The sequence below is a fragment of the Elephantulus edwardii genome, unplaced genomic scaffold (genome assembly GCF_000299155.1).
Source record: "Elephantulus edwardii isolate Elephantulus edwardi_28Jun2011 unplaced genomic scaffold, EleEdw1.0 scaffold00061, whole genome shotgun sequence".
NCBI classification, from domain to species: Eukaryota; Metazoa; Chordata; class Mammalia; order Macroscelidea; family Macroscelididae; genus Elephantulus; species Elephantulus edwardii.
The window spans coordinates 8,683,752-8,696,008 of NW_006399811.1; the positions used below are offsets into that span (position 1 = coordinate 8,683,752).

The 12,257-nt window shown below is 39.3% G+C and overlaps 1 protein-coding gene across 1 annotated transcript in view; it reads left to right on the plus strand.

Moving 5' to 3' along the window:
- Positions 1-12,257, plus strand: part of AXDND1 (axonemal dynein light chain domain containing 1) — a 245,076-nt gene that overhangs the window by 40,502 nt on the left and 192,317 nt on the right. Inside the window, exons 4-5 of the mRNA XM_006887769.1 lie at positions 2,508-2,628; positions 4,781-4,786. Of these exons, the coding sequence (XP_006887831.1) occupies positions 2,508-2,628; positions 4,781-4,786 (127 nt within the window). The remainder of the gene's footprint in view (positions 1-2,507; positions 2,629-4,780; positions 4,787-12,257) is intronic.

A 12,257-nucleotide genomic window follows, 5' to 3' on the forward strand; every position in this document is an offset into this window, starting at 1 on the left:
AATCGGGATGGGTGTGTCAGAGGCAATGCGATTGGCACAGGATAGAGCAGGGTTTAGGGCTGTTGTACATAGGGTTGCTATGAGTTGCAAACGACTCGATGGCACATAACAACAGCAATTATATATATACATGTTGTTGTGTTGTTATGTGCTGTTGAGTTGCCTACGATTCATAGCGACCCTATGTACAACAGCCCTAAAGTTCAAAGGCATCAATTCTCCTTCTTTCATCCATAGTCATTGTCCAGCTCTCTGATACATAGTAAGTGATTGCAAAGACCATATCCTGTATCAGGCATACCTTAGTCTCCAGAGTGACACCATTGCTCTTCAGTACTTTGGAGCGGTCCCTAACAGCTTACTTTCCCATTGCAATACGTCTTTTAATTTTCTGGCTGCTGGTACCAAGAATGTTGACTGTGGAGCCAAGCAAACTAAAGCTGCTAACAATCTCAACCTCTTCACAGTCCATCCTAATGTTGCCAATTGGTCGAGTGGTGAGAATCTTTGTCTTCTTGATATTGAGCTTCAATCCATCTTTAAGGCTGAGGTTCCTGACCTTCTGCAGCAAGTGCTTCAGATCCTCTTCAGTTTCAGTGTCATCTGCATAACTTAGATTGTTAATAGATCTTCCACCAATCCTGTTGCCACATTTCTCCTCATAGAGCCCAACCTCCTGGATAAACTGTTCTGCATATAGATTGAAAAGGTACAGAGATAAGGCACATTCCTGGTGTACACCCTTCCCAATTTTGAACCATACAGTGTTTCCTTGCTGTGTTCTGATGATTGCCTCCGGGCCAAAGTATAGGTTTCGCATTGGCACGATCAAGTGTTCTGGGATTCCCATTCTTCTCAGAGTCAGCCACAGTTTGTTATGATCCACACAGTCAAATACCTTGGCATAATCAATGAAACACAGATAGACATTCTTCTGGTACTCCATGCTTTCAGCCAAGATCCATCTAAGATAGATAAGACCAGAACCTTGTGGAAATTTTCCATTTTTTAGGCAAGAGGATACAGAGAAGTCTGAGAAGGAAGAATCTTAGAAAGGAAGGCAAGTAGAATTAAATGACATAGAGGATAGATGATGCTTGTTTTGATAGAGTGGTAACCTATTCTGGAAAAGAATTCCAGAGAAGTAGTAGAGATAAAAACCCTAACAATAGATGTTTTCATTTGGCAGTGGGAGGTCATCGTCAACTTTCTAGAAAACAGATTCAAAAGAGATGTATCATTAAAGAAATTAAAAAAAAATTGACAAAGATGTGAAAGTAGGAGAAAGAAAGAGACACAGATACTTGTAACTTGACATGTATTCATAGGGAAAGATTTTTCAAAAAATCTATAGATGAAGGAACAGTGAAATATTTGTAACATATTACACAATACACAACATGGGAAAGTCTACTGGGCTTATGCTAGTGAAATAACTCAGTCAAAAAGGGACAAATACTGCATAAAACAGCTACTGTGAAAAAATAGAAGATAGTTAAGCAAGAAATTTATAAGTGTTCAAAAGGTCTGTAGAAATCACTAGGATAACAGAGGATAGTGGATAGATGGGAGGGTGAAGGAATAGGAAAGTTACAATAGAGATTTGGAGAGATAGGGCAATAAAAGGCATAGATTGATAGTGATTACATAACAGAATGAAATACAATATATGCTAATATGATATATATTAATACAGTATATACTAGTGATTAGAAAAATGTATATGAATGAAAAAATGTATGATTGTACAAAAAAAAATTAGATACAATGTCAAAAAGAATCAGAAACAATATCAAAATAAAGACAAACTAAACATAATAAACAGTATTTTCCTCCTGAAATAAAAGCTATAAATGAAGGGCACCTATCCAATGCATAAATTATAACTGATAGAATAATGTCCCTGGAGAGGTAGGCAAAGATAAATTCTAGGATGTAATGGAAAAGGATAATTGTGGAGAGGATAAGAATGTGGAGAAATCCCTTCCAAGAATTTGAGTGGAAAAGATGGAGAATATTGTGGTATAGCCCATGATATATCATGTCACAGATCTAAAGGTCAGCAATTTGAATACCCCAGCCATTCCACAGCAAAAAAGGTGAGAAGTCTATACTATAAAGATTTATAGCCTTAAAAATGCAATGAAATTCTGTTGTAAGTAGAACTGATTTGATGGCAAGGTTTTATTTTTAGTTTTCATGTCTCATGCATCATTTGTCTTAGAAGTAGAGTATGGAGTAAGAAAATTAATTTTGTTGACACAAATGTCCAGCTGGTGGCCTCGTGGCAGGAAACTGCGCCAAAAACATGTGGTTTGAATCTACCCGCTGCTCCATGGGAGAAATACGGGCAGTCTTCTCCCATGTGAGTAACTGCTTCTGAAAACCTGCCAGAGGGTCAAGTATAACAATAACAACAACAACTTGAATACATGTGATCCTTATCTACTCTTATCCAGTAGCCATACAGAAAACTTATTTTATAATGTTTATTTCTTATTTTGTAGGGATGTTTCATTTCTGTATGATGTGAGATGTGTAAAAGGAGAGATTAGAGAGAATGCGGTTTGTCCCCCACGCACAGATCATTCATTACAGTCACAAGATGGTCTCATTGTGCCACATAAGGTAAAGTATCTGACAGTACATTTTTCTCTTCTATTTAAAAAAATTTCCCTCAAAATATAAAGCAATGTCTTAATGTGACAACTGGCTTCATTGTTTATTAGTCTTCATAACACTTTATAATTATTTCTAAAAAAATAGTGTTTAATTGGAGAAAAAAACAAAGATATTTTAAGCCATTTTCTAAATATCAGTTATGCATTTTAATCTTGAAAATATAGTTTAGGAAACTAGATTTGTTTTTAATTGTTGTTCTTATTATGTGCCCTTGAGTCACTTGTGACTCATAGTGACCCTATGTACGGCTCTGAACCTTGCTCTATCCTGAGCTGACCTTATCTGACACATCTACCCTCATAACCCCAGTCACTGAATCAATCCATCTCATCGAGGGTCTTCCACCCTCCCAAGCATGATGTTCCTCTCCAAGGACTGGTTCCTCCTTGCATCATGCCCAAAGTATGTCAGATGAAGCCTCAGAATTCTTGCCTCCGAGGAGCAGCGTGGTTTCACCCTCTCTAGGATGAACCTGTTTGTTCTCCTAGCAGTGCATTCAGTACTCTTCTCCAGCACCACAACTCAAAGGCGTCTGTTCTTTTTTCTGTCATCCCTAGTCATTGTCCAGCTTTCTGATGCATAGCAAGCAATTGCAAAGACCATGGTCTGGATCAGGCACACACTTTACTATCCAGACTAACATGGTTGCTCTTCAGTACTCTGAAGAGGTCCCTGGCAGCAGACTTTCCTAATGCAACTAGTCTTTTGATTTCCTGGCTGTTGGTACCAAAAGTATTGATTGTGGAGCCAAGTAAACTAACATAGTTAACGATCTCAATCTCATCACTATCTATCATGATGCTACCAATCTACCCAGTGGTAAGAATCTTTGTTATCTTGATGTTGAGCTTCAATCCATATTGAAGGTGACAGTCCTTGACCTTCTGCAGCAAGTGCTTCAGGTCCTCCTCAGTTTCAGCAAGGAAGGTTGTGTCGTCTGCATAATGGAGGTTATTGATGATTCTTCCTCCAATTCTGATGCCACGTTCCTCCTCACAGAGCCCAGCCCTCTGTATGATCTGTTCTGTATATAGATTGAAAAGATATCGAGATAGGTCCTATCCCTGGCATACACCTTCCCAATTTTGAACCATGCAATGTTTCCTTGCTCTGTTCTGATGACTGTCTCTTGGTTCAAGTATAGGTTTCGCATAAGCATGATCAAATGTTCTGGGATTCTCATTCTTTCAGAGCTGGACACAGTTTGTTGTAATCCACACAGTCAAATGTCTTTGCATAGTCAGTGAAACACAGATATTCCTCTGATACTCTCTGCTTTCAGCTAAGATCCATCCAACATTAGCTATAACAGCCCTAGTGCCATGGCCTCTTCTAAACCCAGCCTGCACATCTGACAGTTCTCTGTTGATACTGATGTTCCAGTAATTTTTGGATAATTTTCAGCAGAATTTTTCTTACATGTGATATTAATGATATTGTTTGGTAATTTCTGTACTGTGTTAGGTCACCTTTCTTTGGAATGGGAACAAATATGGATCTCTTCTAGTCAGGTGATTATTCTTCAGATTTCTTGGCACAACTTGTTGAGCACATCCAGCGCAGTGTTTGTTAGTTGAAATATGTCAATTGGTATGCCGTCAATTCCTGGGGCCTTTTTTTTGCCAATTTCTTCAGAGCAGCTTGAATATCCTTCATCTCAAAGGCTCTTGCTCAGATGTTGTTTCGTGAAATTCTTCTGTGTCAGCCAACTTTGACCTTGAGTCTATCCCACTTGAATTTCAGAACCTTTCAGGAACAGGTTTGAGTCCTTAAACACTAATGAGAGAAGACCAAATGAGCTGTGGGAAGGTATCAAGAAAATCATCTATGAAGAATGCAAAAGGTTATTACAAAGACAGAAGAGGAAAAAAAGGCCAAGATGGATGTCAGAAGAGACTTTGAATATTGCATTAGAGCACCGAGAAGCTAAAGCAAAGGGGAGAAATAAAGAAATAAGGGAGCTAAAAAGAAGATTTCAAAGGACAGCATGAGAAAGCAAAGTATTATGATGAAATGTGCAAAGAACTGGGTCATAAAATCAAAAGGGCCAAACTCGCTCAGCATTTCTTATGCTAAGGATCTGAGGAACAAATTCAAGCCTCGGGTTGCAATATTTAAGGATGCTTTGGGCAGAATATTAAACGATCTGGGAAGCATTTAAAGAAGATGGAAAGATTATACGGAGTCACTGTTGTTGTTAGGTGCCATTAAGTCAACTAAGACTAATAGTGACTCAGGGAACAACATATCTGAACTTTGTCCTCACCATTCACTCTGTTTTGGATATTCTCCAGTCCATTGTTTCATTCACTGTTTAAAGTCACTGTTTCAATGTATCTTATTGAGAGTCTTTGTTTTTATGTTGTTGTTAGGTGCTGTGGAGTTGAGTACAAATCATAGTAAACCTAAGAACGGCTGACCTGAACCCTGGCCTATCTTGTACTATCCTTATCATCTCTGATAACACTAGAGCCCATTGCTTAAGCCACTGTATTAGTCCATCTCGCTGAGAGTTTTCTTCTCCTTCACTGACACTCCATGTTTCCAAGCATGGTGTCCTTTCCAAGCAATAGCCCTGCCTTGCTACATGTCCAAAGTACGAAATACAAAGCTTTCCCATGTTTGCTTCAAAGGAGCACTCTGGCTGTACCTCCTTCAACACATATCTCTTGGCTCTTATGGCAGTCCATGGGATGGATATTCAGTACTTTCTAGAACTACAACTCAAAGGCATCAATTCTTCTTTCATCCTTATTCATTGTCCAGCTCTCTGATGCATAACGGGTGATTGAGAAGACCATGGCCTAAATCAGGTGCACCTTAGTCTTCAAATTGACATCATTGCTCTTCAGCTTTTTTGTCAAGGTCCCTGAACTATAGACTTTCCAATGCACTACATCATCTGATTTTCTGACTGCTGGTACTAAGGGTGTTGATTGTTCCAAACAAAATGAAATCACTGACAGCTTCAATCCTTTCACTATCTATCATAATGTTGACTGTTGGTCTTGTGGTGAAGACCTTTGTTTTATTGATGTTGAGATGCAATACATATCAAAGACTGTAGTGTTTCATATCCTACTCACGTTCAGCAAGCAAAGTTGTGTCATCTGCATAATGCATGCTGTTATGAGAGTCTTCCTCCAACCCTGATGCCACACTCTTCTTTGTAGAGTCCAGCTTCACAAATTATTTGCTCAACATATGGATTGAAGAGATATGGAGAAAGGATGCAACCCTGATGTACATTCTTCTTGATTTTAAACCATGCAGTGTTCTACTGCTCCATTTGGACAACAACTTCTTGATGGAGGTATAGATTTCTCATGAGCACAACTGAGTGTTCTGGCATTCCCATTCTTCTCAATGTTAGCCATAATTTGTTATGATCCACACAGTCAAATGCCTTTGCATAGTCAATAAAATACAAATAGACATTTTTCTCGTATTCTCTGATTTCAACTGTGATCCCTCTAACATCAGTATTGATAATGAACTTCTGGCAGTTCTCTGTCAATGGACTGTCCTAACTGATTTTGGATGATCATCAGGAATATTTTGCTTGTTTGTGATATTAATGTTACTTTTTGATAATTATCACATTCTGTTGGATTGCCTTTTGTGGGAATGGGAATAAATATTGATCTCCTCCAAACAATCAGACAGGTAGCTGTCTTCTAAATTTCCTGGAATAAGCTGATAAGCAAATCCAGGGCTACATCTGTTACCTGAAACACGTCAGTTGTTATTCTATCAATTCCTGGGGCCTTATTTTTTGCCAGTGCCTTCAATGCATCTTGAATTTCCTCCATTGGCTATTATTCATATGATGTTGTTGTTGTTGTTGTTATGTGCCGTCAAGTAAACTGTGGCTCATAGTGACCGTATGTACAACAACCCTAAACCCTGCTCTATCCCTTGCCAATCTTATTGTCTCTGACACACCTATCCCATTACCCCAGTGACTGAATCAATTAATCTCATTGAGGTTCTTGCTCTCCTGCACTGTCCCTCCACCCTCCCAACTATGACATCCCTCTCCAAGGACTTATCCCACTTTGCAACATGTCCAAAGTATATCAGACGAGGCTTTAGAGTCCCTGCCTTCAAGGAACAACCTGGCTTCACCCTCTCCAGGACAAACTTGTTTGCTGTCTTAGCAGTCCATGATATATTCAGTACTCTTCTCCAGCACCAAAGGTCAAAGACATCAACTCTCTTTCTATCATCCCTAGTCATTGTCCAGCTCTCTGATGCATAACAAGTGATTGCAAAGACCATGACCTGTAGCAGGCAAACCTTAGTCTCCAAACTGACATCGTTGCTCTTCAGTACTTTGGGGAGTTCTCAGACAGCAGACTTTTTCAATGTAATTAATCTTTTAATTTCCTGGCTGCTGATACCAAGAGTGTTGATTGTAGAGCCAAACAAACTGATGCTGTCAACAATCTCAATCTCTTCACCATCTATCATGATGCTGCTAATTGGCCCAGTGGTGAGAATCTTTGTTTTCTTGATGTTGAACTTCAATTCATACTGAAGATTGCAATCCTTGACCTTCTGCAGCAAGTGCTTCAGGTCCTTCTCAGTTTCAGCAAGGTTGTGTCATCTGCATAATGCAGATTGTTGATCCTGATGCCATACTTCTACTGATAGAGCCCAGCTTCCCAGATAATCTGTTCTGCATGTAGTTTACAAAGATATGGAGATAGGACACATCCTTGATGCATACCCTTCCCAATTTTGAACCATTCAGTGTTTACTTGCTCTGTTCTGATGACCCTCCTGGTCCAAGAATAGGTTTCACAAAAGCTCAATCAAGTATTCTGGGATTCCTATTCTTCTCAGAGTCAGCCACAGTTTGTTGTGATCCACACAGTCAAATGCCTTTGCATAGGCAATGAAACACAGATAGACATTCCTCTGGTACTCTCTGCTTTCAGTCAAGATTCATCTTACTTAGCTATAATATCCCTAGTAACACAGCCTTTTTTAAATCCAGCCTGCACTCAGGCAGTTCCAGTTGTTTTTGGATAATCTTCAGCAGAATCTTGCTTGCATGTGATATCAATGATAGATACTGTTTGATAATGATAACACTCTGTTGATCACCTTTCTTTGGAATGGGAACAAATATACATATCTTCCAGTCAGTTGGCCAGGTGGTTGCCCTCCATATTTCTTGGCACAACTTAGTGAGAACATCCAGGGCAGCGTCTGTTTGTTAAAATATGTCAGTCAGTATGCCATCAATTCCTGTTTGCCAATTCTTTCAGAGAAGTTTAAACTTCTTCCTTCATCACCACAGGTTCATACGTTGTTTAATTAAATTTTTGTCAGCAAATTTCTTTTGGTATATTGACTCTATATACTCTTTCCATCTTCTTTTAATGTTTCCTGGATCATTTAATTTTCTGCCCAAAACACCCTTAAGTATTGCAACTCAAGGTTTGAATTTGTTCTTCAGTTCCTTCAGCTTAAGAAATGCTGAGCGAATTTGGCCCTTTTGATTAACTGACCCTCCAGAGGGTTTTCAGAGACAGTTAATCACATAGGAGGAGATTGTCCATACCTCTCCTGTAGAGCAGCTGGTGGCCTTAAACTTTGTGCCTTCAGGATTGTGGTTCAGCTTCTTGCCACTAGTTTTAATTTTCTCCAGCTTCAATTACATTTCCCATGAGTTATTGATGATCTCTTTCACAGTCAGCACCTGGTATGGTTTTGACTGCTAATATTGCGCTTCTCCAATGATTCTTTCTGCAAATATAGTCCATGTGATTCCTGTGAAGTCTATCAGGTTCATGTGTAAAGTTGTTGTTTGTGTTTTTTATAAAAGGTATTTGCTATGATTAAATAATTGGGCACACGAAATTCTAACATTCAGTCTCCAGCCTCATTTCTGTCAGTAAGTCTGTACTTTTCCAACTACCATTCCTTCCTTATTGTTTCCAACTTTTGCATTCCTGTCACCAAGAATTATTAGTATATCTTGATTGCATGTTTGGTCAATTTCAGATGGCAAATATTGGTAGAACTTCTCTATGTCGTCATCTTTAGCTTTCGTTGTTGGTACATATAGTCATATTAATAGATCTTCTTAGTATGTGTATGGATCTATCCTATGACTCACAGCGTTAAATTTCAGGATGGATCTTCACATTACCTTTTAAAATATCAAAGCAATATCATTATTCCTTAGTTTTTTATTCCCAGCATAGTAGACCATATAAAGTTGCCCCATGCTAATCCGTCTGAGTTCACTGATACCAAAAATGTCAATCTTCATACATTCCATTTCATTTTTTAAAACTTCCAATTTTCCTACATTCATACTTCATATATTCATTTTCCAGGTCTTAATGGTTTATACTCATTTTTTAGTGACTTCCTATCCAGAATCTACCTCTAGTACTATAACTACCTACATTCCTTTGTTCATAGGGTTTTCAAATGCCCTTTTTTTTTTCTCAGAAGTTGATTGTAAATCCTTCTTTTTAGTCTGTCTTATTTTAGTATCTCTGTTACAACCTCTTCTGCATGGGTGGCTGTAAAAAGAGCAAGGGCCATGTGGGGATGGCCATATCTGATCTTTACCAACTTCACAAAGAGGAGCTGTCCCCATCAACAGCATCAACAACACAAAATCAACTCTCAAGAGATCAGACATATTTCCTGTACCCCTTTCTACTCATCTGAACACCATTGTTACTGCTTTACTGGATCCAAAATCCAATATGACAGACCTCACAGAACCCTATTGGGGAAGTAAAAAGGCTATATTCCAAATTAGTAGCAGAATAGAGCCAGGACAGCTTCCAAAATGTGCATGCATGCAGATACCTCAGTTGTGAGCTTTATACCAGTGTTGAAATGTTCTCACTCCTGCAAATTATAGCCTTCTACCCTCAGTTGTCGAATGAACTTGGGCAAAGGCTCTTAGCTCCAGTCCCAGTGATGTAGCAGTCCCAAGGTCTCATCTCATGTCAGGCCTCTGGTTTTCCACTGTGGCTACTATGGCTGCTGCTCCCATAGAACCTTCTGGTCTGTTTGGCTCTGAAGGACACATTACATTCTCTTGCATCTTCTTTTGCTGGTAAGGAAGGTCTTTCTCCTACTGCTGGATCTGCTCAATTTAATGGTGAGACTAGCCAATCCTCTTGTGGATAGGGTAACATGCCCTATTCACTTCTTCCCACCCATCCATATGGTAAAGTCAGAATCACTGGCAAGAAAGCCATTTGGAACACTAAACTTTACATTTTCTTTACAGTGATCCTCTGGTACTTGAGACACTGGTAGCACAGATTCCAGCATTACGGTACCCCACAAGCTACCCCAGTACTGACAGATAAGTGCTGTACTAACAGGAGTACATGATAACCAAACCTATACACATCTAAGATAAGAAGTAATTGGCAGCATACTAACTATTCTCTAATAAATGAACTGAAAGATAGGTGTTGCATTTCTAAAAGCAAATGGTAAAGACTACTAGGCATTCAAATATGGCACAAGATACTCTTTTAAACCCCACCTGAGGCCCGTGGGTACATGACAGGATGGGGTCCTAGATGGCGGTTTTAATACAGACAGTGGCTCAGCTGAACCTTTAATACTGGTTCTTAGCATAAGCACAGAGGCACCAGGCCTGGCCCTACCTGTTTGCTTATCACTCTCGGACCTCTGCTTTGGGCATCAGGCCTCTCAGAAGAGATACAACTGGCCTCTGCATCGCTGCAGACCTTTGCACAAGGCCTGTGGGTCCATGGAGGGGGCCTTACTTGCTTGCTTCCTTATTTTTATTAGACACACACAAATATAGTAGAATTTTAAAGACCTTACTCAGGTGAATTTTAAGTTTCTTATTGACTTTAAAGGAAAATAATTTCTGGGTATAGAAAATACATATAACTGATACTGAAACCCAGGTTGTTTTTCAACTTGTTTTTTTTTTTTTTAAAGTAAGTATGTTCTCAGGCCCTCCTCAGTTTTAACAAGCAGGGTTGTGTCCTTTGCATAACACAGATTGTTGATAGATCTTCCACCAATTATGATGTCATACTTATCATAGAGCCCAGCCTCTTGGATAATCTGCTCTGCATACAGGTTGAAAAGTTATAGAGCTAGGACACATCACTGGCATACGCCTTTCCCAATTCTGAACCATGCAGTGTTTTCTTGCTCTGTTCTGACGACTGCCTCTTGGCCCAAGTATAGGTTTCACATTAGCACGATCTGGCACTCCCATCCTTCTCAGAGTCAGCCACAGTTTGTTATGATACACACAGTCAAACACCTTTGCATAATCAATGAAACACAGATAGACATTCTTCTGGTACTCCCTGCTTTCAGCTAAGATCCATCTAACATTAGCTACAATATCCCTAGTACCACGACCCCTTCTAAACCCAGCCCGGACTTCTGGCAGTTCTCTGCTGATGTGCTGTTCCAGTCATTTTTGGATAATCTTCAGTAGAATCTTGCTTGCATGTGAAATCAATGATATTGTTCTATAGTTTCCACACTCTGTTGTGTCACCCTTCTTTGAAATAGGAATAAATATAGATCTCTCAGTCAGTTGGCCAATTGGTTGTTCTCCAGATTTCTTGGTACAACTTGGTGAGCACATCCAAGGCAGCATCTGTTAGCTGAAATACATCATTTGGTATACCATCTATTCCTGGGGTCTTATTTTTTGCTATTTCCTTCAAAGCAGCTTGAACTTCTTCCTTCATCACTATAGGCTCTTGTTCATATCCTGTTATGAAATTCTTCTTTGTCTGCCAATTCTTTTTGATACAGTGACTCAGTATATTCTTTCTATCTTCTTTTAATTCTTCCTGGATCATTTAATATTCTGTCTAAAGCATTCTTGATTTTAGCAGCTTGAGGTTTGAATTTGTTCTTCAGTTTCTTGAGCTTAAGAAATGCTGAACGAGTTTGACCCTTTTGATTTTCTGACTCCAGTTCTTTGCACATTTCATTTTAATATTTTGCTTTGTCATCCCATGCTGCCTTTTGAAATCTTCTATTCAGCTCTTTAGTATCTTGAATTATTCCTTGTGTTTTGGCTTCTCTGCACTCCAGTGCAATATTCAAGAGTTTCTTCTGACATCCATTTTGGTCTTTTTTTCTCTTCTGTCTTAATGACCGTTTGCGCTCTTCCTGTACGATACCTTTAACATCCTCCTACAACTCATTTGGTCTTGGCTCATTAGTATTCCAAGGCCTCAATCCTGTTCCTGAGATGGTTCTGAAATTCAGGTGGGATTAACTCAAAGTCATATTTTGGTTCCCATCAAGGACTGCAGCATTCAATATGGTTTCAGGCTCAATATCAAGAAGACAAAGATTCTCACCACTGGACCAATTGGCAGCATCAGGATGGATGGTGAAGAAATTGAGACTGTTAGCAACTTTAGTTTGCTTGGCTCCACAGTCAACACTCTTGGCACCAGTAGCCAGGAAATTAAAAGATATATTGCTATGGGAAAGTCTGCTGTTAGGGACCTCTCCAAAGTACTGAAGAGCAATAGTGTCTCTCTGGAGACTAAGGTGCATCTGATACAGGCCAT